The 26,337-nt window shown below is 41.9% G+C and overlaps 3 protein-coding genes across 3 annotated transcripts in view; 1 reads left to right on the top strand and 2 right to left on the bottom strand.

Annotated features, from left to right (window-relative positions):
* smoc2 (SPARC related modular calcium binding 2) overlaps window positions 1-11,852 on the bottom strand; it is a 43,555-nt gene extending 31,703 nt beyond the window's left edge. The window contains exons 1-2 of the mRNA XM_079559784.1: window positions 11,272-11,852; window positions 2,869-3,031 (exon numbers count right to left, since the gene is read on the bottom strand). Coding sequence (XP_079415910.1) covers window positions 2,869-3,031; window positions 11,272-11,346 — 238 coding nt within the window. The 5' untranslated portion in view covers window positions 11,347-11,852. The remainder of the gene's footprint in view (window positions 1-2,868; window positions 3,032-11,271) is intronic.
* A 598-nt stretch (window positions 11,853-12,450) lies between these two features.
* eif3s6ip (eukaryotic translation initiation factor 3, subunit 6 interacting protein) lies at window positions 12,451-16,121 on the top strand. The gene is made up of 15 exons (XM_079559669.1): window positions 12,451-12,588; window positions 12,875-12,917; window positions 12,997-13,207; window positions 13,286-13,365; window positions 13,484-13,545; window positions 13,649-13,718; window positions 13,796-13,869; window positions 14,039-14,210; window positions 14,294-14,448; window positions 14,527-14,697; window positions 14,828-14,961; window positions 15,045-15,218; window positions 15,308-15,497; window positions 15,803-15,883; window positions 15,981-16,121. The coding sequence occupies exons 1-15, from the start codon at window positions 12,565-12,567 to the stop codon at window positions 16,050-16,052; spliced, it is 1,713 nt and encodes a 570-aa protein (XP_079415795.1). The 5' UTR covers window positions 12,451-12,564; the 3' UTR covers window positions 16,053-16,121.
* A 162-nt stretch (window positions 16,122-16,283) lies between these two features.
* Window positions 16,284-26,337, bottom strand: part of cdh23 (cadherin-related 23) — a 255,286-nt gene continuing 245,232 nt past the window's right edge. The window contains exons 53-68 of the mRNA XM_079559815.1: window positions 25,935-26,146; window positions 25,366-25,560; window positions 25,173-25,286; window positions 24,963-25,092; window positions 24,228-24,488; window positions 23,936-24,097; window positions 22,754-23,010; window positions 22,579-22,676; window positions 22,031-22,151; window positions 20,142-20,221; window positions 20,006-20,046; window positions 19,865-19,925; window positions 19,591-19,720; window positions 19,252-19,371; window positions 18,815-18,922; window positions 16,284-17,874 (exon numbers count right to left, since the gene is read on the bottom strand). Coding sequence (XP_079415941.1) covers window positions 17,527-17,874; window positions 18,815-18,922; window positions 19,252-19,371; window positions 19,591-19,720; window positions 19,865-19,925; window positions 20,006-20,046; window positions 20,142-20,221; window positions 22,031-22,151; window positions 22,579-22,676; window positions 22,754-23,010; window positions 23,936-24,097; window positions 24,228-24,488; window positions 24,963-25,092; window positions 25,173-25,286; window positions 25,366-25,560; window positions 25,935-26,146 — 2,438 coding nt within the window. The 3' untranslated portion in view covers window positions 16,284-17,526. The remainder of the gene's footprint in view (window positions 17,875-18,814; window positions 18,923-19,251; window positions 19,372-19,590; window positions 19,721-19,864; window positions 19,926-20,005; window positions 20,047-20,141; window positions 20,222-22,030; window positions 22,152-22,578; window positions 22,677-22,753; window positions 23,011-23,935; window positions 24,098-24,227; window positions 24,489-24,962; window positions 25,093-25,172; window positions 25,287-25,365; window positions 25,561-25,934; window positions 26,147-26,337) is intronic.

Below are 26,337 nucleotides of genomic sequence, written 5' to 3'. Positions count from 1 at the left end.
TGTGGCATTTTTGGTGAAATTGAGTTAATTCTTTTCTTTAATGAGCAAAAACATTTTCCAAATTTCTATTCCGTTTAGTGAGTGGTCAAAACTTTAAGAAGAATAAGAAGATCTTTATTTATATAGCGCCTTTCACTGACATGGTCACAAAGCGCTTTACATGAGACAATTGTATGTACATTCACTCCATACTCGGTGGTGGTAAACTACGTTTGTAGCTTCAGTTTCCCCTGGGGGAGACTGTCAGAAGCGCTTTCGCGACTAACCCTGAATATCTTACGTGTGTAAATCAGCTGACAAGACATGTTACAGCAAATCATGTGACCAACTCTGAGGAAGATTGCAGAAAGTGAGCACTCGAAACTGTCAGCGATGAAAAAAAACAAAAAACACTGGTCTGATCGAAGAGAAAACGGGGCAAACTCTTTTCATCACATATTGAAGAGTATCCAGCATGGACGGCCGCCTATTACAGTCAGACATTCAACATGGGGCATTCAAGAGAGGTTTAACTGTTTCCCTCACCTTTATTTATGCTTGGACCCTTAATACCAGCTCTATCTCTCTATAGAGTGTTAGTTTCTGAGGGCTGAGGGTACACGTTTTCTTATAATATAATGCATAAGATCTTTGACATGTGATATAAATGTTTACAATGACAGAAGAAATAACCTACTGCTACTACTACTACTACTACTACTACATTTGGCCCCTGCATGTTGGCCACCCCTGTTCTTTAAGAGTTCTTTAATTAACCCTTCATACCATTTGGGGGCTCTTTGATTGTATAGGAAAAAGTATCTACCATTAGTCAGCCTTTTAGTCCAAATATTATTCTTACTTACTTGACTCTACTTTGTTATAATGAGTCAAAAAATGACATTGAAGAAGTTTATTAATCGACAAAGCTAACACTGCTCCTCTTCTAAAGTCGGCCTAAACTGGAAAAAAACACTCCTCGCTGGTCTGGCATCGACCGCAGAGCGCCCATTAGACACATGCAGACAATGTTCCCTGCTTCGCCTCAGTCTGGTGTTCGCATGCGTCCCTGTCGTCGAGAGGAGGAGAGGGGCACAAAGCATTTCCCCGTGGACTGAAGTATCTAAAGTTAGCTTCAGTGGAAAAACCCAAAACCAATGAGTTTCTCCAAGGGGCTCAACTGCCTGGAAAAAATGACAAGACGTTTTGAATCATCGCTGCGCAGAGATAGAAAACAAATGTGGTGCCACTTGTGCCATCCCTGAAACAACAGAGGCTTGTTTGACGACCCCCTCACATTAACTCCATGTCATTATTTACTTTTGAAAGACAATGTTTTTGCAGGATACGCATTTCGAGGTTAAAAATAACCACCGAACCGGGATTGCCCTAAGCTCCAGATGAGACACAAGTACAAGTTTTGTAAGCCACTCTTTATTTACAGATTTATTTTAAGAATCTCCACAATTCAGACACTAAGCTTTTACTACTACTACTTACTACTGCACTCGCTCTATGAAGACTTGATGGGGGCAAGTGCTGGGATTGTGTGAGCAGGAGAGTCCCTTTATGCTCATTTACAAACTGGTTTTAGAAATAGAACAACATATAAACTGTCTCCATTCTGATAGACAATGGACAAAGCTAAATAACTCCATAGTCCGATCGATACAAACATGTTCTGAAATGCATGTGAGTCTTTTTTTAGTTTCTCTTAAATGTTATTGCTCGACTTGTTAACAGTGCGGGGAGAAAACATTATCATCATTCAATCATTCAGCCCTAGTTTTCGGTCATTATTTATTTTCATAATTGTTTTTCCCAAGTCGTAAATAACTATCCGCACACTCAGTTACTCAGCAATTACAATCTTTCCCCACTGTTTTATTTGTTTTACTTCATCTTGATAATAAATTTCCCTGACTGCTTTTGACTTGTCCTTCAGTAATATCCGAAGCAATCATTTCGAAGTACTTGAGTAGTATGTGTCTATTTTACCCACGACGCTCCTCTGTGTTTCGGGCCACTGCTGAGCCTTTCACAGTCCCACCCCAGTCATCCCGAACCGAAGGGGGTCTCCTCTCGTATAGCCTGGTGTCATTGACGTTTACAATACAACTTTCATGCGCTCTCTTCCCTTTCAGCTTCCTGGTTGGACTCCTCTATTCGGCCCCGAAACATCCAGATGTCCTGACACAGAGGTTACCGTAGCAACGCTGCGCGGGCATATAACGGGCCTTTCCATCATACGAGAGCCCGTTTTGACATAGCCCATTGCATTGGTGATCTAATATTGTATGGGCATTAAGAATGGGGCATTGTCCCCAGCCTGCAGAGCGGGGCAGTATCCGCGTTAGCGAGAGGGGCGGGATGCAGGGACTTTGGGGTGTAGAGGTTCTTCCTTCAACAAGCAGCAACAATGACACAGTCTGTGAGCTGCTCCACCTCCCCGGTTCTGCTTTGCCTGGAATTTTTTATATTCACACATCCACTGGTCAAATATGTGCGGCTTTAGATCTTGTATGATAAGAAATGGGTCATTTATTATTGCCAAAATCTGTCTTGACTGCCCTGACTTCTTTGAAACTACTGCTGAGCATAGAAAAAAACAGTAACAGAGAAAAAAAGTCTGACAGTGAGTGCTTGGCAAACTTTTTGTCGCTTTGAAAGATTAATCCTCTGACAAGTGCCACACATCGCCCGGTGTAATTGGTGTGAAATTCAAAATCTCGAGGCGGGGACAGAGGTGCACCCCCTCCCCAGTGTGTCAGCCCCACTCTCCTCTCCGGCACTCAAAGAATCAATTATGCCCAAATGAATTTAACCCAGAAGTTGCACAGTGCGTTTGGGGAGATCAGGGGGGCGGCGGAGCGTGACTTGTGCCCTGACCTTTGCATGGCCCGCGGATGACCTCCAGCTGAGGGTCGCGACACTTGGCTCGGAGAAACTCGCAGCGAGACGTGAAAGTCCTGCCGTCCGAGGCGCACAGGGGCTTCCGGGGAGCGCCACTGCAGTCCATGTTACACTCCTTGTCCTGGTCCACCCTCAAGAACTAGACAAGAACAACATGTAAGTGAGGATACTGTGCATTTAATCATAAAAAAACAAACATAGCACAGAATCTTAAACAAAAGGCGAAATCAGTTCAGAAATCTACGCCCAAAGAATGTTTAATTCATTCATTCTAATATGCAGACATGAACTTGATCTTCAAATGAGCTTTAGTTGTGACTTGTATTCTGTTTTTGTCATAGATGCAGAGGACAGTCAAATAGAGCCTTGTGTTAATTATGTTTCAAATTAGAGTGTTTTGAAATAACTGAGTTAATGCTGCTTTGTTATTGTAGAAATAAAATGCAATAACATTTGATTTTGTGGAGTAGTAACAGTGGGTGGTATAGGGGAGAGCAGAGCACATGGAGGAAACCCATCCAGACATGGGGAGGACCTGCAAACTCGGCCTCGAAAAACTGAAGACCCTTCACAGCCTGGGATTTGAACCTGGGTACCACAGTGGTGAAGTGATTGGCACTCTCTCCTCACAGTTCTCCCCACTGGTATGTATGTTTCCTCCAGGTGCTCCAGTTCCCCCTTCCAGTACTCCCCGGAAAATGAGATTCCAAAATCGATTTAAATAAGATAAGATAAGCTACTTTACCAGCGTGTTTGCCAGCGCGGCCACTTAAAGCAGTACTACGTAACTCATGCCCCTAGAGGCCATAAGCGCCACTGCAGGTGTCATAGCATGTTGCGTTTTTTCTCATTAATTGTCCGTGAGAGTAAATACTACGCTGACAGAAAAGACAAAGGGAGAGAGGGATATTGTACATCCAATTACACAATGGAGCTAATTTTTTTTCACTCAAACAAGGCTGTTAATACTGTTTAAGTGGCGCTAGCCCACAGTTAGCTTTGCCTGTTAGCCTGCTAGCTTCTTCTTTGTGATTCCATCAGTGTGTGTTGGTGGCTCCAACCCGGTGCAGCGAAGTTGCAATTGTGGTTTTCTGGCCAGAGACACCAGGGGGAGATGAAAGACCCCCCAATCATCCCATTAACACTTGTATTACCCCCAGAGGAACTACAAAAAGGATTTATTAAAGTAAACAAGCTACTTAGTGCTGTTTTAAAGATCTTTAGGCCAAGTCCTGCACTACCCTGTCACGATTGGGCTACGTGCCTATAATCTTGAGCCTGTGTGTCCACCTTCTAACACAGGTAAGCGAGGCAAAGCGTTTCCTCACTGATATACTCCTGGTCTTGGATCCTAAAAAGTAATATTAGTAGAGCTTGTCTCCGGATAGTGAGAGTTGCCGTGCGGCGCAGCTGTCTTTGTTGAAAAAACGCAGAGACTTGACTGACACTTCCTTTCCTCTTTGTGCACCAACACCTGTGCAGGTATTCACCGCTCGCTCCGAGGATGTTTTACTCAGCCATGAAAAGAGAAACAAGGACCGGCCTGGGCTCAGATCACCTGAGTCAATGCCACCTTTGTGTGTGCACCGCGGTTTGAACCCTCCGCAGGCCACACAATGGGTCGGCTGCGGCTGAGGGCAACAAGCTGTGACGGCTACAATGAATGAAGACACAGTGAATGACAGAGAGGCTGAATAAGAGCATGTCAGCAGCTCTGTGGCTTTGCACAGTATTGGGTTTTCATATTATTCACATTTCTTTGGCACAATAGTACGAATAATAAACACGTTTCGCAAGTTGATACAAGTGTAGACTCTTGGGTAAACATAAAATACTTTATAGAGTTGCTTGGGTGCACTGTGGGTACTTTAGGGGTCAACAGAAAATGCGTTCAGAAATGTTTGTTTAAAAATGTATATACCGATAGGAAAGACATGCAGGTTTAGATCTTTGTAGTAATGGGTTCAACATTGTCTTGCACAACATGAAGAACTGAGGCGATATCCATGATTTACGTGTAATGCTATTGCTAAGGCCTATTTTGAAAAAACAACATTTCAACATCAAAAGACAAAACAACGATGAATCAAGGCTCAGTTTGGACAAAAGGATCTGGAACAACTAAAACCTAGATCTAACTCTATTACAGTTGTATGTTTTGTATTGATAAAATTGGACCGAGGTCTCACGATGTCTAGCAATAAACTGAAAAATATCACAGTAAAGAAAAGGTCTCCCATCTGTTTTGCTCCTCACAGACCACAACATTTAAAAGGGTTAGAAATGAAAATATTTGAAAGTACACCCTCATAATTTATGGTATAATGTCAATAACTTTTTAATATCTTGAGCGCTCCATTACATATTTTGGAGAAAAGTCTGATTTGCTCAGAGTCAAGCAAACTGTAAATCCTCTAGTTAAACAGTGGTTGTAAGTGATAATGAAGATGAAGAAAATCTGATTGAAATGATTTCACAATTAGAATGTTGTGTTCTGTTTCATTTCCAAGTTCATAGCATTTCCATTTATCTCAGGAAAGAATGGATGCAAAATGTACACTGACCAGTTATTTGATGAATCCTAAATTGCCTAAATCAAAGCAGCACAAAATAAACTCAAGACAGCGCCTTTTAATCTGCGCCTCAAAAGGACTTTGATATGAATCTTTTCACAAAATCAAAAGCAAGAACAGAAAGCGCTAACCATAAAAAGGGCCGGCCGATCTGCCATATAAATTTGTTGTGTCTGACACGTTACAAATGAAGTGAGAGATGAGTTTTGTGGCAGGAGATGGGTCTGGAGCCGCCCTGGGCCTGTGCACCTGGAAGAGGCCAGAGGAGCCCAGCCCACTCTGTCAGCCGCGCTCATAAATCCACCGCAGGATAGGCCCTTTCAAGCACCACACAAGAGACTTAGGAGGTAGGGTTCAGGAAGTATTCAGACCTTTTTTTCTTTAACTATCTCTGTTTTATCTTGTCGCTGTCTGATACTGAAATCACATAATTTATTTATTAAATCTAGGATCTCGGGAGTCAGGAGAACTGCATGCAAGTAATCATAGCTGTGCTGTTTTTGAACATATATTAAGATCTTGGCCTAGGGCTGCACAATATGAGAAAAAAAACTGTCTAGAAAACTACAACTACAATATTGCAATATGTGTTCCATTGAATTTAAACTAAAATGTATCAAATTTCATCAAAAGTCAAGAAATATCAAAGGCTACAATTAATTAAAGCAGAACTAAGTAACTCATGCCCCTAGAGGCCATAAGTGCCACTGCAGATATCATAGCATATTGTGTTTTTTAATTGTCCGTGAGAGTAATACTACTCTGACAGAAATAACAAAGGGAGAGAGGGATATTGTACACCCGATTACACAATGGAGATATTTTTTTTCAGTCATACTTGGCTGTAAACACAGTTTAAGTGGCACTAGCCCGCAGTTAGCTTTGCTCGTTAGCTTGTTAGCTTCTTCTTTGTGACTCTATTAGTGTGTATTGGTGGCTCCGACCCAATGGCAGGAAAGTTGCAATTGTGGTTTTCTGTCCAGAGACACCAGGGGGAGATGAAAGACCCCCTAATCATTCCATCAACTATTGTATTACCCACAGAGGGACTGTGGAAAGAATTTATTAAGGTAAACAATAACTTTGTTCTTCTTTAAATTAGGAAAATCATGACTAAAACTGAACGTTTTCACATTTTTAGATTCCATGTGTTTTTGCTTTTGTCTATATTCTCGATCAGATGGAGGATCTCTGCATTTTTGGTCCTCACCTATTGCGATAATGATAATTTGGCGATATATTACTCAGCCCTTGTCAATAGTATTAGACTTGAACATAACAACAGGAATAAACTGAAGGGTATGCATCCTTCCTGAACACACTGTATAAAGAGAAATTCACAGTCAAAACATTTTAACAAGCCTTTTCACCTGAGGCTTAAAAGAGATAAATCATTGGGACGAGGGATTCCCAAAGCACAGTGAGGAAGGCAGGGGTGAATCCTTAAGCTGCGAGACAGAAATATGGAGATGGATATCTGCGCCCTCGAGGGATAACAATAAATAAATGTGTTTTGTCAGTAAGGTTAACAACACCATCACTGGGGCAGGTCCGTGAAAAGCAAATGACAAAGTAAAGTTGCAAACATGCTCCCAAGTCAGTGTAGGTGTTTTTACCCAAACGAGGATAAAAAGAAACATGAGTCAAATAACAAGTGACCGAACTTTATGTGTGTGATAACAATATGATTGCAATATCTTATTCAATTACTAAACCATTCTAACACAGAACGTTCCAGTAAATTGTAAGCAATTTGTTTTTTTCCATCAAATTACATGAAAACAAGACTTTACTCTGTTACTTGCCACACCCTGATCAGGGGGGAAGTGTGATGTAAGTTGTGTTTCACAATATGCTTTGAGATTTGGATATGCATAATAGGGGGAAAAAAAATTCTAACCCTAAACCTAATCCTAAAATAGCAGTAGACAGGTTAAAATATATTAAAACCAGGCTAAAATGGAAGACAGTTTGGAAAATGGTGACAAAAACTGAACTTTACTACCATCTGTTTCACATGGAAAAAGCAAAAAGATAAAAAATAAATAAATGCCTCACTTGCGGAACATCGTGGCTTCTTGATATGGATATTGCATCACCAAATGTTAAAATACATAGATCTATTTAAATATCGAATTATTAGACATATATTAGCTAAAAAAAAGATAAACAACAGTCACAATCTGACTACACTGCACCTGCACATGAGGGGAACATTCTGAATAAGCATTACTAAGCACACAGTGAGGGAAGCCCTTTGTATTGGTGTAAAACAGTCTGTGAACTGGGGTCAAGTGCCCCTCCTCATCTGTGTCGCTGAGTTCTCACATTGTCTGCCCCAATGCGTCTGACTGACAGTCCCCCGCTGTCTGTGCCCCCCATCTTTCCACCCCGGTTAGGATATCCTGACCTACTCTCACCCTCTTCTCGGCTCACTCTGCCACATAAAGTTCAGCCGCCGTGTCAAGCTGGTTTGGCCGATGTGCACCACAAAGCCTATCTGCGAAAATCCAGTTGAGTTGGGACGGGGTTTTAGCTTTGGCCACCCAAATCTCACAATGTCGTGGGACGATGTGAGTGATCCGCAGCCTGCCAGCCCGATGACAGCCCAAACTGAGTCATTGAACGGCTCAGTGTCCAGCGAGATGTGCACTGTGAATCACTCTGAAGACTGCCAAGTGCGGGCCGCAGAGATGAAGGTCCAGGAACAAGAGCAGCTATAGCCACCCAGAATGACAGAGGATTTGTACAGAGGTATTGTAGTGCACATTAAGCACATTACTAGTCTTAAAACTTGGAAATCTTGACACATTTCACACTACATAAAATTTATCTTGTAACAGTGACCACTTTTCAATGCCCAATACCAAGTTTTCTGAAGGTTACACTGATGTAAAGAAACTTATCCAGACACCTGCAAAGTCAGAGTGATCCAGGTTTCAAAATCTGCCTGCCTTCAAGCTGTGAGGAAACAGTGCTAACCACATTCAATTTCCCCCAAAACATGCAAAAACACGTGTCTGTGTCTCATGAAGCATGAGCACATATCCATTTAGACATCTAAATACTGTATCATCATAATTATCCCTTAATCTGCTGTTAATGTGTGTTGAGCACAAAAAACACTATCAGCCTTCTTGTCTTGCTTATAGCACCCATAAACTAACAGTAAAAAGGGATCAATGCCATGTCTTTTAAAGCAGAGGTGTCAAGGGGGGCCAAATGTGTATGGGACACAATTTAAACCTCTGCTAGTCGAAGGTTTTGCAGCACTAACCACCGATCTATAGCCCTTCACCCTGTGTATGTTTCAGTATGCGCCCTCCCATGAAAACCAAGAACTAAACCTTTGTAGAGCATAGACCTCAACCAAGGCAAACAGTGCCCTTAAAAGAAACCAATAAACCTGAGAAATATAGAAATGCAGTGGAAAGGCCACTCAATGTCTTGAAGCAGCCAGGAGGAGGGATCTGTAATGATTCCTTGAAGCTGCCTCCATACCACCAGTACTCTACGAAGTATGGGTTCAATAAAGACATGTTGAGGGTACAGTGGTCGAGGTCTGCAGATGTTTGTCCTGTGCTGATGGATGTCTCAGTCCTGACACTCCCCTGACGTCTCATTCCTCCCTCTGCCCCATCAGCTCTGCCCCACACAGTCACACCACCCTCCCAATGATGGATGGCCCTTCTCAGCTGCGCACCGGGCACTGAACTTCCACCCTGATTCATCATCCTGCAAGACCCAACACATATTCTCATCTATAGCAGAGCATGCCTCCTCCTCCCTGCTTCTTAGCTCTCCTTCCTTCTCATTCAACTCCTTTGTGTTTGGAAGAAGCTATTTGCAGATGCTGAAATAATACAAGTGGCAAAAGGAACTAAAAATGAATGGGTGTGACTAGGGCTGCAGGACAAGAGAAAAAAAAAATCTATTTGGATATAATGTGTCAGATGGAAGTGATATTGCAATAGTGCGTCACCTACTGATATTGCAATAATGAGAGTTTCTCAAATAATACAAAAGGTTTGCAAAAAGGACAAAGACAAATGGGCGAGACTGCAGTGTACGAGATTTTTTTTTTTTTACCCCCTTCCTTTTTTTTTTACAAAACCAAGCGGCATACAAATCAAATCCTATTACCTCCCCCTTGTGCTGTGGTATTGTGGGCTTGAATTGAGTACGGAGAAGAAGAGACTCCAGCAGAGAGCATATTGAAGGAACGATAAGGACCTTTTGCGGAAGGGAGGGCCCCTATTTCCAACACCCCGAGAGGCCGCTCACACCATGGCCCTGGCCCCTGAGAGGGTCTATAAGAGCCCCAGCTGAGAGAGTGTTAAATGGCCTTGGCGGGAGTTTCCTACTTGGATAGGATGCAAAAGGGGATCATTAGTTTCAGCATGGTGCATGGGAAAAAAGTGACAGGGTTTAACAAGGCTACTAACTCAATCTGAGAAAGTAGGGGTCCTCATGGATAGGTGATTCAAAAGTCTGCTCATAATCATGTGAGGACCAGGCAGGTGCACTCTTTGTGAAGTGAAGAGAGAGAAAGACACAGAAATGGCTTTATGCAGGTTTAGACAGAGGCAGCCAATGTTCTCTTTTCACTGACAGTATTTCATATTTCCATAAACTGTGGAAACATTCAGCCTCATGAATAACCTGGGCTAATATCCCGTAGATTTAACTACTTGTTTGACCTCAAATATGCACCAAATATTACATGGAGCCAGTAATAACCTCCCTTGTGTCAATCAAACAAAAGCAATTGAAAATAGATAGATTGCCTTGCAGTAAAAGAGGCAATAAAATGAAATTATATAGCGTGTTGTATGATAGCCAAGCCTCCGCATTGAAATGGATGTGGAGGATACTTTTGACACCGATATAAAACGCTACTGTCAACTCACTGAACCGTAGCTCCCTCGCTCTGTCGACATCATTGTTAAAATTCATGTTGCATCTGCGCGGTGCAAAACTTCTTCCACCCACATTCCACAACTGCACAGCGGCGCTGTCAGCGTGGAAGCCTCTCCGACCCCTCACCTGTGGGTTAACAACTTATGGCCATTTGTTTCCAATTGGATATTAAGGCATTTTCAGTCTGACCATAAATAACGGGGCTAAAGGAGGCGGCTTCTAAATCATAGGAGAAGCCTGTGACAGTGCGCATTCCTCACCTTGCTTTAGAGCTGGACGGCACGTGATTATCACTAGGATAGTTATGATCTACCTAAAACACTCATGAACTTTAAAGAGAAACAATACAGCCTACGATGTGGCTGTGTTATAACACAGGCTGTCGCGTGGGTCATCAGTTTAAAGATGCCATGTTGAGAGTTGATGTAAAATTAATTTATGTGCTGGACAAGATGCAGTCTGCTTGGGCTCTGTTCACACACAGCCCAAAACATTTCTCCACGAACATAATCACTCTGTGACCTCTTGAGTTTTGAAATCCATCTAGAATAATATTGCGGCTGAGTAAAACCCTCTGTGCACGTTAAAATCAATTTTAGTACTCCACTCCACAAATTTACGCATGGCGTAAAATTTGTGATTTTGTTAGTTTGCCCCATTTCTAGTGATTTCCCCATGTAACAGGCATTCGGACTTTATAAATGCAGTCTACCAAAAGCATGGACTATAAAGAGCTATCTCTAGATATCTAGATATCTCTTTTTCTCGTCTCTTCGAGTTGAATGCAACTTTACGCACCGGTTCTACTCCAAATGTGCAACTCAAAATCCAGCAAATCATCATCCCTATAATTATGAAAGATGTGGGTGATGTGTATCATTCTTACCGTGAGAGCTGAAAACTTCTGAGAACTTCCAGCGCACACCAAACATAACAAGACAAGCAGAGGACAGGCGCGCATCCTGATGCAGCGTGGAAATATACTCTCCAAATTACGCACGGGGCAAACTTGTCAGTCGTCTGTCCAGACTGCTGAAAAGGTGTCTGTCTTCAGTTGTAAATGTGTATAATCCACAGTAGTCCACAGTAGTCGCTGTTATGGTGGAGGCGGGCTTGTGAGGTTTATTCAGTCTCGTCTGCGCGGTTTGCACTGCCAAAGCATTTGTGTAGACACTCTCCTTATTTCTGGCAGCGCGATAAACCCCCTGTGTCCCTGACCTTTTCCCCTCCCTCGATGTGTCTTCTCGCTCTCTCCAGCTCTGCTCCACACCCCCTCCACACTTGTATTCAGTGCACCAGATGCCTTATCGGATGCAGGCAGTTCCCCAGCCTGTAGGTGGGGAGGTAGGTGACTCCGGCTGCTGCTGGTAGCTGAGCCAAACACGTTAGGTATTCTTTTCTTTCACCTCTTTTTTTCCTGCGCCTCCAAAACCACAACAAGTGCTCTCTTTTCAGGAGCCGCTGTGATGAGGCTGCACTGGCAGACAGAGGAGGTATAGGGCCGTCTGCTGGGAGGGCCTGCCACAGTTCTCACAGCGCATGGCTGAACACTCACTGTCAACATGATATACGCGCATTTAATGACTAGACAAGAACTCTTTCATAAATCCTACGTGGTAAATAATGTCAAAATGCACTGTAGGCCCAGGCCTGACTTCAAAATATTATGTTATAGCCACTATGTTTATTTTCCACTCGCATGTTGCAAATGTTTGGGTTGCTAATTTGGTCTATAAGCGTGGGACTAGATTTTATTTTCATACATCAATTTTGACCTGGATGCTTTGAAGCACAACTTCACGACTTCATAGCGACTTTGATCGATTGAGAGACTCTAACGCCATCACACGGTTCTCACGCGTAACTACATCAACTCGACACCAAAGTGCAAATTTAGGATTACGATGATTTTTTTAGTCCTTTTGATATGTTTATTTTTTCCGCCTGGTAAAGAAACGAAACACACGCACGATTATAATGTAAAAACAACAATTTACCCGTGAAGCGACCACACGGGGACTTCATTTCCCATAATGCAATATTCTGTTGACTTCCGCTCGGACTCTTTCCGTTTCCGCCTAGTCTCAGGCGAGAGCTGCGTGGTTTAGCTACGTTTAGCCGGTTGAGCTCAATAATCTTTTTCACTCCACGGTGTCGCTCTTGGATATATTGAAAGAAAATGTCTTATCACGAAGAGGAAGAAGTTAGTACATCCTTTCTAAAAAAAACGGTTTGCATCAATGTATAAACGACAGCAATGCCGGCGGAGTAGCCGAAGCTAGCGGCGGTAGCAGAGATAGCCCAATCCTCCATCATTCCAGATTGTTGTGTAGTGCTTGTGTGATCACTATTCAGTTAAAAGCTATTGTCACTAATTTATAATAGTACAAACTTCAATGTGCGCCATTATTCTGCTAAAATAGGATTGCACGGAGTGATATTGTGAAACGTGATGTTCAATGAGTGACATATGTTTCTTTTTGTTTTAGTACGACCCCTACGCCTACACGAATGACTACGAAGTACACACGGGTTAGTTACTTGTTTCACCTGGTACACTTTAGACAAACAGCTGGGGGTTATTTACTATTCAATTTGTTTATATCTCCAGGTGATCCCAAAGCTGATCTAGCATTCGAGAGGCAGTACGAGCAGCAGACCTACCACGTTATCCCAGAAGTTATCAAGAACTTCTTGCAATATTTCCACAAAACCATCTCCGACCTGATCGACCAGAAGGTTTACGAGCTGCAGGCGAACCGTGTTTCCAGTGAAAGCATCGAGCAGAAGATCTATGAGATTCAGGATGTCTACGAGAACAGGTGCGCTTCTTTCACTACGAGATGTATCTTTCTTATGTCATGTTTTGACTTTTGGATTGCTTTGTTTACTTTATTCAGTTGGAATAAGTTGACCGAGCGTTTCTTCAAGACTTCTCCCTGGCCAGAGGCTGAAGCCATCGCCTCTCTTGTTGGCAATGGTGGGTTCTCTTTCATATCTGGGGAATTTGAGAACAAATTCTTCAATAGTATCAACAATTCCTCTCGGTCAGAAACCCTTCCAGTTCATTCAAATCGTGTCTCCTGTTCTCTCTGCAGATGCTGTGTTTCTCATCCTCTATAAGGAACTGTACTACAGACACATCTACGCAAAAGTTAGCGTAAGTAACTGTGTTTACTCAGATTAAACTCTTTTGTTGTATCATCATGAATCTGCATTTGATGTCTATGCTTTGGGTCATCTGTTTCCTTTCCTCTGTTTAGGGTGGACCAACATTAGACCAGAGGTTTGAATCGTACTACAACTATTGTAACCTCTTCAACTATATTCTCAGTAAGTCTCTGTCTGTTTTTGTCCTTTTAATGCTGTGGTCAAGCATAATATCAAAAGTAAAATATCCATGCACACAGATGCTGATGGCCCCGCCCCTCTGGAGCTTCCAAATCAGTGGCTGTGGGACATTATTGATGAGTTCATCTACCAGGTATTTTTTCATTTTTTTTATTGTGTGTATCATCGTTATACTTCTACCTGTAACTAATAGATATACTTTTTCAACATCATTTAATCTGTGTCAGTTGTTGTGTTTCTTGCTGTTAACTCGGATAATACTTGTTGGACCAGAAATATAATTCTTCCCATCTGGTTTTCAGTTCCAATCCTTCAGTCAGTATCGCTGTAAAACGGCAAAAAAGACAGAAGAGGAGATTGAGTTTTTGAGGAGCAATCCAAAGATCTGGAACGTTCACAGCGTCCTCAATGTGCTGCACTCACTCGTCGACAAGAGCAACATCAATCGTCAACTCGAGGTCTACACAAGCGGAGGTAAGAAGATTGGTTTTGCTTTTGGAAATGCTCATTTTCTCCACCAGAAAGTGTTTCATTTTTACTATAACTGTGTCTTGCAGGTGACCCAGAGAGCGTGGCTGGAGAATATGGACGTCACTCTCTGTACAAGATGTTGGGATACTTCAGCTTGGTGGGGCTTCTCAGGCTGCACTCTCTGCTGGGTGATTATTACCAGGCTATTAAAGTCCTGGAGAATATAGAGCTCAACAAGAAGGTAAATCCACTTGCATTTATTGACTTTTATATGTCATAGACCGAAGCCAACTGACCTACCATTATTTGTGTGCTTTAGAGCATGTATTCCCGTGTGCCGGAGTGCCAGATCACCACCTATTACTATGTGGGGTTTGCATACCTGATGATGAGGCGCTATCAGGATGCTATAAGAGTTTTCGCCAACATCCTCCTGTACATTCAAAGGACAAGAAACATGTTCCAGAGGACGACATACAAATATGAGATGGTAAGATGTAGATGGTTTTGAATAAAGTAATTGATTTTCTAAGATAATTATTCTTTAACACATGAAGATAAGCTTATTTATAATAAGATTTACAGCATGAAGCATCTGTGTGACACTATGTTTTCCACAGATTAACAAGCAGAATGAGCAGATGCATGGGCTTCTGGCCATTGCCCTCACGATGTATCCAATGCGCATTGATGAGAGCATCCACACTCAGCTGAGGGAGAAGTATGGAGACAAAATGCTGCGCATGCAGAAGGGGTAGGGATGAAGTTTCTTTTTGCGTCATCTCCGTGAAAGAAACACATACGTTACTATATAATTTTGTTGTCTTTCTGTGACAGAGACTTGCAGGTAGTTGAGGAGTTGTTCAGCTTTGCCTGCCCCAAGTTTCTTTCTCCAGTGGTGCCAAACTATGACAACCTTAATCCAAACTACCACAAGGAGCCCTTCCAGCAGCAGCTAAAGGTGTTTCTTGAAGAAGTACAGCAGCAGAATCAGCTCTCCACTATCCGCAGGTACAGCCAGTGTTGCACTGGTGTTGTTCTAGGACTCCTGTATGATGTTTTTGTTTATCTTGTATCATAAATGTCATGTGTCTTGTCAGTTTTCTGAAGCTATACACCACAATGCCTGTGGCCAAACTGGCTGGGTTTCTCGACATGACTGAGCAAGAGTTTCGCATCCAGCTCCTGGTTTTCAAACACAAAATGAAGAACCTGGTTTGGACGAGTGGCATCTCGGCTCTGGACGGAGAGTTTCAGTCTGCCTCAGAGGTCGACTTCTACATCGACAAGGTAAAAGTATTGACTGGTACTTATAATTTAATTGATTTGTCTTTTAATTGCGTTACCGGTAGCTGATATTTTTTCCAAACCATTTCAGCATAGTATGTTCCACTAAATTTAAACAGAAATTGTAAGCAAAATATGTAACTCTCAGTCAGATGTCATTGATTTTGCACTGTATTGTAGCTTCTCGCAATATGGATGTTGTGGCATCGAATATTCAGATAAACATTGTGCAGCTTAGTGACCTACGTTCTAGTACTGCATTTGCCTGTAAGCAGCATAAACCAACCCATCTTTCATTGTCTCTACAGGATATGATCCACATAGCTGACACCAAAGTGGCTCGTCGTTATGGAGACTTTTTCATCCGACAAATCCACAAGTTTGAGGAGGTACATAGTGTTGCCATCTTCCTCACACTGACTATAGCAACTACTCTATTTCCTCTCATAAATGTAAGAGTAACATTTACATTTTTGCCCTCTGCAGCTCAATCGGACACTGAAGAAGATGCCCTCCGGAGGCACATCTTCAAGCAGCAGTGCAGCTCGGGGGGTCTGATCAGAAACAGGCTTTGGCAAATGATATTGAACTTTTTTTTTCTATGTAACCTGAAAAAAGAATAAAAGGATGGAGTGACATATTTATCACTGTGTTTTTCATTTTAAGGTGAAGGGAAAAACCTCATACAAATACAAACTACCACCCTAAAGTGACATGCATTTGTAGAGGTATCTTAAATTGTTATTGACTCGAGTTTCAAGACCATTTTATTATCCTTTTATTTCCATAGATCATTCAGTGACATATCCCAACATAGATCTCGGGGCTGGTGACAATAATGACAAAGAACTTACAAAGTGGAGGTAAAAAATAATGTAAAAACACACCACTCTTTTCAAAAACAGTGTCAGCCATCGTATAAACAAAAACAACATTCACCAGCAGCAGATCACAATGCACAGACACATACTCTTCAGACACCCAAACGTATTATTTCCTACCTATTTTGGTAAGCCAGCATTATTCTTCGAAAATAGTTTTGAGTCCATAACATTTTTTTTCTTCTTATAAAATAAAAAAATAAAGCAACCGCTGCCCATTTTGAGCATATTAATGTTGAACTCCCTCTGGTGGCAGTGAAATGTCTCTGGGCGCATTGCCATCTTCAAGTCAATATAAAAAAACGGATCATTTACTTTTTTTTATTTTTTATTCCACCTATTGAGTCTTCACGCTGGGGTTTTGTATTGTCTTGATTGATATTTCCATTTCTCTATTGGTTGATGAGTATCGATCGTATGTTAGTCAATATTGAGTCTCTTTCAAGTAAAAACAGCTTTGTAATGTGTAAACTCAACAGTCTCATATATCACATTTCTTCATTTTCTTGGCTAAAATCTCTATTTGCAAGTCACCAAGGGCAATCCATCTATATATTTTTAATTCATTCTCTCTTTTTTTGTATTTTTAATTTTATATCCAAAAGGTGTGATATCCAAATCCTCACCCGCACCACATTGATTGCATCCAAAAACAAAACAAAAAACAGCACTTGTTAATGTCCCAGTGATGGCCATTCGCTGGTCTTTTTCTTCAAGCGTGTGCTTCGAGTGTATGCAGTCCAGGAATCTGACTTAATGGGTGAGAATGAGGCACCTTTTGAAGATCAAAAGAAAATAAATATAATACTCATGGTTTTGCTTCTCAAAAATGAAGCTTTTCTAAACTCGATCCTGCTCTTTCTTTGTCTGGACCTCCGTGACATCTGCTGGTTTTTGTTGAAAAGTGCGCTGTCCAAAAAAGGCCTTTCGAGCTAACTTAATCCACAATCTTAAAAACAAAATCCTACGTTGAACCGTTCGATGAAGTGCGTTGTCAGCCCGTCTCTTGCGCTGAGCCTGGCTGGCGGATGGCAGTCCCTAGACTACACACACTCCTGCTGTGGACGTCCCAGGACCCCGTTTGCAAAAGAGGGGTGCGTGGGAAGACGCACACAGATTATTTGAGCTCAGACCAGCGAGGCCTCGGCTAGTCATAACTCGGTTATCTCCAGAGGGCTCTCCGACAGTGTGTGCGAATCCCCGTCTTTGTGGCGGTGCATTGGGGTGGACTTGGCCGATTCTGTGCGGGCGTTTCTTTCCGAATACAGTCCACCGTCGGAGTTGAGCGCCTCAAGTGAGCGCGCCAGAGCCCTCTGGTCGTCCTCGGGCAGGCTGTTGATGTCGGAAGACAGGAGCGTGCCCGTGCTGCCGTGGACCACGTGGACTCCCTCTGGACCTTTGAGTTCCATTGGGAGCTTGTGCTTAAAACGTAAAGTGCCTCGACCTCCACCCATGCCCAGCCGCTCGTCATCATCATCATCGAGGTCACTCTGGACCAGCTGGTGGACAGGGAAACAAGATGATGTTATTGTTTATTATATAACTGGGTGTGTTCAGAAGAATGTTTTAGCAGTGGTGTCAGTAGCTGGAAAAGGAGATATGAGAGGGACAAAGTATAACAGTTTTCTCTACAGCCCAGTGAAATATGCCACAAGCCATGAACTTTACCATCAATTATTAATGTTACTGATCTAGACCCAGTGTGGGCAACATCAGGCCTGGGAGCCAAATCCAGCCCTTGAGCAGAACATCTCTGGCCCCTAAGATAAATATGGACACATGTTCACTTCACACCAATAGTGAACTTCTAGACTCCTCTTTTAGGTCTCTATGATGTACAATAAAGTTTCTTCTTCTTCTTCTTCAATACAAATGTTGGTAGAAAGTAGCCTTTGAGTGGCCCTTCATCTTTTGACTAGGGGTAAAATTGTGCGGCCATTGGGCAAACTTGCCTACCCCGGGTCTAGACTAGTGCAGTGGGTCCCAAAGTGGTGTCCAGGGCCAACTGGAACTAACAGTTTAAAATGTTCCTGCTTCCTCTTTCATTGTTACAAAGAATCAGGCACTGGGCCCTTTAAAGGTTATTATTTAATTCAGCACGTAGCATTGACCAAATTCCCAAAAAACAATATAGACTATAGGCCTATTGTTAAGGTGTGAAAGCTACATAATGGCAAAGTCCATAGTAATGATGAAGTTACAATTCAAGGAAAGAATAAACAAGGAACAGCTGGAGAAGAGAAAATCAGTGGGTTGAATAAAAATGAGGACAGGAAAATATTGAGTTCCTAGATCTGAGAGATCATTATAAACTCCACACAGGTTTGTGCGATCAAAGAGAAAAAGTAGTGAAAAGGTCCGGAGCAAAAGCACACACAGAAAGTAGATGCTCAGAGTATCCAGCAGGTGGCAGACAGGAGCAGCTCCACTCAGGCCCACCTCAGTGACTGACGCGCTCTCCTGCTCCGTGTAGGTTGTGACCATTCGAGCTGCAAAGAGCTTTTTTAACCTCAGATAATCGTCCAGGACCACCTTGAGCAGCGAGCCCTGACAGAACAGCAGCACGGGTCAAACAAATATCACTGTTGTCCATCCATGTGCAGAGGCGATCAAGACATCAAAACACTTTACAAAGATCAGCGCTTCTCAAACTGTTCACACCGAGCGCCATTAAACATTTGACCTTCGCAGTAACACCAGGCCTATATGTAGAAGATCAAATCAGGATTAAATCAGGTCTTAAACAGATTTAAATGGGGCCATAATATATATCGATACAAGACACAAATGACAGGAATAAACATTTGAATTTAAGGGTAACCGACTTTGCTCCAATTCTCTTCTAACTCATTTGCCTTGATTATTATGTTCCTCACCTTGATGGGCCCGTCCCGCATGATATGTCCCAGTTTGGCAATGTTGTCGTACTCTTGAATGGCGGCTCTCAAATATCGATCGTCTTCAGGCTTGGCTTGAGGCTCACGACCGAACGTGCCCTGTAAGACAAAGACGCAAAGGAAACACATATGAATACATTTGTGTCCTTCTTGTTGTATTTTCAGCTTCAACAATAATACATTCCTAAATAAACTCACACCACTTTAGTTTATCCAGGAGTAACTGATTAATTATGTCACAATCAGTAGAACAATCTAGTCATAAAGCTCCAACAGTGTTCTTCTGGGTTTATCTCAGTGTCCTACATTATTACTTACATGAGTGCGTGCAGGGCTGTTCCACAGGTCAGCGATGTCATTCAGGTTATCGGGAAGATCGTCCTCGTGATCGGCCTGAACCGCCAGCTCCAGGTTACGACAGAATGGGTCCATCCAAACTGGGTTCGCTCTGCACACAGCCAACAAGGAAAACAAAAAAAATATTGCTAGTGGATAAAATTAGGGCTTGCTTTCAATTTATTTTGCATTACACTATCAAGACCATTATCCGTTCCCTTAAGAAATTTGTAATGACTAATACAAAACATCTCACCCTTCAAATGAGTATTTATTTGTATTGGGCATGTCCAATATGTCCATTAGACCTGGGTTTCCTGAATGAATCAAAAAAGACAAGCACAAAAGCATTAAACATTCCCGTACGTACCACTCTCTGACGTTAACAGTGTCATACCTGACGATCCAGCCGCTACAGCCTTCAACTTCCTCTCGTGTCTATAACAAGTACAAGCCTTATAAGTCTCATTGCCGACGCATACGTACATACGTGTGCATACGTACGTCTCCAAATATCCTATCATGAAACTTACACTCTGCGATAATGCCAGTTCATTGTGATAAACAGGATTCCGGCCAAGCACAGCAGCACCGCCAAGATGATGATGACCAACTGCGAGAAAAAAGATCAAGGTTTGCATATAATAATATGAATCAACTGTTGCTAATTAAGAATAAATCCTTCAAAGGGAGCACATATGGACCACCTGACCCATTGTGTTCCAAGAAGGATTGATGAGACGACCACAAATAATCAATATTTAAAGGTTAACTAAATTGTGGACAGCGAGTCACAGATAGACAGATAATTAGAGGAAACATGAGTGCTCATAGACGGTAAGCTAAGGCTAACAGAAATTAAAATCAGACAATAGAAATTACATAACTAAATAAAAATTAAATGGAACAATTATTATTATGCAAATTAGTTCATGTTAATTTCACTGTCTTAACTTTAATTCAAGATAACATTATTTTAGAAACACAGAAGTCTTAAGTATTTTACATTAACAACTATACCTCCGGACTAACCCCACCTTCCCCACAGCAACACCTCCCTCCCTCACACTCTGCCTGGAGGAGATAAAAGTGTGGATGACTGAGAACTTTCTCCAGCTAAACCGCTCTAAAATTGAGGCCATCCTCATTGGCACTCAAAATCAAATTCACATCTCCACCATTTCCAGCATTCTGTTCTTTACTCAATCTACCAAGCTCTCATCCACTGTCACAAATTTGGGGGTAAAACTTTACCGCCACCTAACATTTGACGCCCACATCCAACATATCTGTACGACCTAATTATTTCATCTATGCAAAATTTCCAAACTCTGTTCATCCCTTTCCCTTGCAGATGCTGAAAGGCTGGTCCACGCCTTTGTCTCCTTCTGGTTAGACTACTGCAGCGCACTCCTCATCGGGCTCCCTGGCAAGAGTTTTCAGCGACTGCAGTACATCCATAACAGCGCTGCCAGGGTCCTGATGAGGGTGCGGAAGTATGAGCACATCACCCCCATCCTCTGCTCACTGCGCTGGCTCCCCACTCAGCAGAGTTCAAAATCTGTCTCTTTACCCATCAATGCCTCCACGGAACTGCACCATCATATCTTACCGAACTTCTGACCCCACACACCACCACCAGAAAAAGCAGAACTAAGTAACTCATGCCCCTAGAGGCCATAAGCCCCACTGCAGTTGTCAAAGCATGTTGCAATTTTTTACTTATTAATTGTCCGTGAGAATAAATACTACGCTGACAGAAAAGACAAAGGTAGAGAGGGATATTGTACATCCAATTACACAAACATGGCTGTAAATACTGTTTAAGTGGCGCTAGCCCACAGTTAGCTTCTTCTTCGTGATACCATTAGTGTGTATTTGTATCTCCGACCTGGTGGCAGCAATGTTGCAAGTGTGGTTTTCTGGCCGGAGACGCCGGGAGAGAAGAAAGACCCCCCAATCATCCCATTAACAGTTGTATTACCCCCAGAGGGACTATGAAAAGGATTTATTAAGGTAAAAAAGTTACTTAGTACTGCTTTAAAATGTTTTTATTTTGTCAATGATATTGCTGACTTCTTAACCATAGGCTGCTTTTATTCCTGTTTATACTCACTGCTTTTACTGCCATTTCATTGTAGCACTTTCAGACTTGTTCACCAAATGTAAAGTGCATTTTAAATAACATCATTATTATTAAAGTTTTTAACACGTTGTATGTAATTATCCATCTTGTCCAACACTTTGTGAAATTGAAATTTTTAAGATATAGATTCGTTTGCGACCACTTTTAGAGGAAATATACTGGGACAGGAAGTGAATTTTCCTGGCATGAGTAAAAAGGAACTAACTTCACTTACTGTAAAACTAGTCTATTCCAAACAAATCAGTCCACCATAGAAAATACAACTTGTCTTGAGACCTGTAGCGTCGACATGTCGTCCGGCAGTTTGTCGGTGACCGCGGGCTGAACGTCCACCACACTGTACTTCCTGAAAAAGTTCCTCAGCTGCTCCTTGTTCTCGTCGATCATCTGGATCACCCTGAAAGACAAGTGGAAATATTTATATTTTTGGTTATGAATGCAATAATCAGGGAAAGGTGCTCATAAGTCACTCATTACCACCAGTTTAGGAATCACAATTTCCTTTCAATTGTGATTCCTAAACTTGTTTGTTTGGTGTGCCCCTTTCATTTATACTACTGTTTAGAAAGTGATCAGCTAAAACCCTTATTTGTCTCTAAAAAATACTGTTGTGCTCAAAATAATTCTAAAACCCTCAAACTCAAAAATACCTCTTCGTTTAACATAATATAATTCAGTTTCATCTTTTTAAATATGAAATAATTCCATGTAAACCCTGGCAAGGTTTTGTGCATCCCTGGTTGAGAAACACTGATTTAACAAGCTGACATGACGCTGTACTTCATTCAACCTTTAATCAATCGCTGGAAATAAATGTAGTTTACTTGTCAACATCCAGAATGGAGTTGGTCTCATTGTTCACAACATGGATCAGCATGTCTGTTTGGGCGTAGTTCACTCTGTTCTTCTTGTCCACATGAAACTAGAAAAAGAAAACCAAAAAGTCACATACAAAAAGGTGAAATTCATCTAAAATATGCATATTTTTGTTGTGAATACCTGAATGTCATCTAAGTTGACAATGGCTCCAGTGATGTTGGACAAAAGGTTCAGAAACTCGTCCTGGTTTTCTCGCACGATGTCTGGGATTTCATTGAAGACTATTTTGACCCTCTGGTCGTCCCGTAGTATGTAGATGTTCACATTGGAGGTCGTGCAGCGTCCATCAACGTCACAGGCCAAAACCTCCATTTGAAAGTATCCGGGTTTGTAAGCCGCGAAGAGGTCGTAAGTGCGGATAATGCCATCTGTTAGCCCTGTTAATGACAAAAGAGGAAAAAAAACAAAAACAGGTATAATAGTAAGTAAGTAAGTAAGTAAGTAAGTAAGTAAGTAAGTAAGTAAGTAAGTAAGTAAGTAAGTAAGTAAGCTTTATTTGTCATTGAACAATAATCAAATGAAATTGCATAGATCAGAAGTTTTGGTTAGTCATTCTGGGCCAACCAGATTGTTTTTGGAGGAAGGTGAAACCGAAGTACCCCGATTGGGCGACAGAGTGGCTTGCTCGTGCAGCTAGAAGGTTCCGGGTTCGATTCCCACCTGGACGGGGCCTTTCTGTGTGGAGTTTGCGTGGGTTTTTTCCGGGTACTCCGGTTTCCCCTACCACTAAAAACATGTACATTAGGCTAGGATGAATGAGAGTGTGTTTGAGACGAGTGTGGCACGACAAGCAGCTTTTCAACAAAAACAAAAGCAATGGCAGAAATCCCAAAATACAAAGTTAATGTCATGTATTATTTTGCAAGGAAGATGATCGTTGGTATTTAGGGAAAAAAGACTTCCAAGAAAAGAAAAGAAATCCAAGGCACTCTTCCAACATCAAAATGTTACATTATATTTGCATCTGCTATAAAGCCTTTACTATCACGCAAATTCAAAGCATTTTTGGTTTCTTCCATGCATATCGGCAACTACAAGCCTTCCATGTCAAAAGGAATGACACAATTGTTTTACAAAATATGCTGTTACATGTGGTTTTATTGGACCATCATATCTGTATTTTTGACAAACTTATGGAGTAAAATATTAATTGTTTTAATGACTGTTACGGTCTTCATTGTAGCAGAATTCATTCATTAATTTCCCCACAAACACTTTGCTTATGACTTAAATCCCAAAATAGCCAACAATAACAATATCACGGCAACAAAAACATTGTTAAAATAGAAAGATGATACTTACCAATAGTGAAGATGTTGCCAACAATCTCACTGCCGTTATTCTGGGTCTGGAAGTACTGAGTCGTGACGATGTGGTAATGCACTATACTGTTGTTACCAATGTCATTATCGATGGCCACCACTTTGATCAGCTCAGAGCCCACTTTGGCATTTGTAGCAACGCCTAAAATGCGCACGCACAGATTAGACTTTCTTTTTTTTTACTTTGAAACATTGTATAAAAATATTCCAGACCTAATAATTACTGCAATAATCCCTTTTTATTAATGCCTAGCCCTTCAAAAATATCTTACCTGCCGTATACTCCGCCTTAGTAAACCGAGGTGTCTGGTCGTTAATGTCCTCCAGAAGGATGCGGACCTCCAGCAGACTGGGGTCCCGGGTCGGGTCCAGGTTTCGCAGTCGGCTCCTGGAGCCTCTGGGAGGCGTCCAGCTCTTGTTACTCGAGGCTTTGACAATAATAGAAAATGATGGAGTCTCCTCTCGGTCCAGATCCTTAGTCAGCCGCAGCTCCCCGTCCAGACTCAAGGCGAAGTTTCCATCTGTGTTTTTCCCTGAAATAAATGAGGAATGTAGGGCAGGGATTATAATACAACACAAATCATGATACATTCAGGCCAATATGGCTCATAGGAAAAAGAAAATTATATTTAAACAAGGCTGCATAATCCTGAGTATTGCATTAACGCTATTATTAAATTATTTACCAAAACATTTAACTCAACATATTTCATTAAATGAGAGCAAACATTGTAAGCAATTTGTACTAAAACAAAACTTTAAGTTAAAGACTAAATTCATATATATTTTTGTTTTTGGTTGTGTATCTTGGGTTATTGGATATTGTGTTTGTAAATATTCCAATAAAAATAATTTGTCAACATATTGCACAGAAATGACAAAGTGATTGAGTGCTTCAGCCCTGGAAAATGACACTTAACATTCATAAAAGAGATTATAGAGTGAGTGGTTGATCGATCGATTGATTTTTCATTTCAGGCATTTCCAACACAAAACATTTCATTTACCTGCAATAAAGTAATAGACAATAGCATTGGATCCCTCATCCGCGTCCAAAGCACTGGTCACTTGTCCCACGATGGTCCCAGGAGGGGAGTGTTCAGGCACTTTAAGGGTTTGGAAAGGCGGACCACCACCCTAAAATAGATTATTCAATTCAAATATTTAATAGATAAATAAATACTATCGCTAGTTTTAGATGCAATGCTCTTACTCACTGGTGGTTTGAGGAAGACTGGCTCATTGTCATCAATATCCAACAGCGCCACCTGCAGAGGCTGTGTGGTTTCATAAGGCACTGGTTGACCCAAGTCACGGGCCACAATAATAAGCTAAAAGCAAAGAATTTAAAGTTCAGTCATGAGTGTATTATATGATTTAACTAAATACCAAAAGAGTGGTGAATCTTACGCTGAGCAGGGCCTGTTTCTCGCGGTCCAGTTTGACTGTGGTGATGATCACTCCCGTCACAGCGTCGATGTGGAAGTTCTCCCAGTCTCTGTTTCCTGCTCCTGTCTGCAGAAAGGCATAGCGCACCTCTCCATTCACCCCCTCATCTGCGTCTGTCGCGTGGACCTCGTACACGGGCAGGCCTGGGGGCTGCTCCTGGGGCACGAAATACAGTGGTCATTAGGTTAAATATTGTTCTCCGCGATGGTTTCTTATTGACTCCATATTAATAAAACATTGAAAATAAGCTAACATTCTTTCCAAGTTTGACAAAAACTCAATGCCTTTTTGTTTATTACTCAGAAACTTATATTTTGACATATAATCTTTTAAGAGCTCAAGCTAGCACTACTAAAACTCAATACTAGTACAGAGGAGGGCAAAGGTAAGCCCGGGCTGAACTGTTTTGTATTTTACTATGACCACAAAGCCTTCAAGAGACCAAAAGCTTAGATCAGTTCTGACACTACAAAACTGAAAGAGCATAACGGAATCTTGCCTTAAGACAGTTTGTGCTCCGATAGCCTTACCTCTGATATGTGAATGGTGGTGCCATTGACCGGCCGCACGAACATGGGCCGGTTGTCATTGACGTCGATGACAGTGATGATGAGGATCGCGGTGCCCCACTGCGGAGGCCTGCCCTGGTCTGTGGCCACTACCGTCAGGTTAAAGTGCTCCGAGGACAGCAGCATGCGGCGTGAGCGTATCAGCCCCGTGTTTGGGTCCAGAGCAAAGGCATCTGCGGAGGTACAGTTATAGAAACATAACACATGGATAAATAAATGGTAGGTAGAAAAACAAAAATTTGATAGTGACATCCATCCATCCATCCATTTTCTTCCACTTTTCCGTTTCCGGGTCATGGGGGCATCTGTTGGAGCTGCCCAAATCACATTGCACCAGCCACTTATGGCTCCTCCTGCAGTTGGT

Source organism: Gobius niger (genome assembly GCF_951799975.1).
Source record: "Gobius niger genome assembly, chromosome: 7".
In the NCBI taxonomy this organism is placed as follows: Eukaryota; Metazoa; Chordata; class Actinopteri; order Gobiiformes; family Gobiidae; genus Gobius; species Gobius niger.
This window is presented reverse-complemented; position numbering and strand designations above follow the sequence as displayed.

What these genes read in the sequence shown, in the direction of transcription:
- eif3s6ip (XM_079559669.1), top strand. Translation starts at nt 12,565, where the DNA reads ATGTCTTATCACGAAGAGGAAGAA. An exon ending in CGAGGTCTACACAAGCGGAG is followed by an intron (nt 14,211 to 14,293) that starts GTAAGAAGATTG and finishes TGTGTCTTGCAG; the next exon opens with GTGACCCAGAGAGCGTGGCT. An exon ending in ATATAGAGCTCAACAAGAAG is followed by an intron (nt 14,449 to 14,526) that starts GTAAATCCACTT and finishes TGTGTGCTTTAG; the next exon opens with AGCATGTATTCCCGTGTGCC.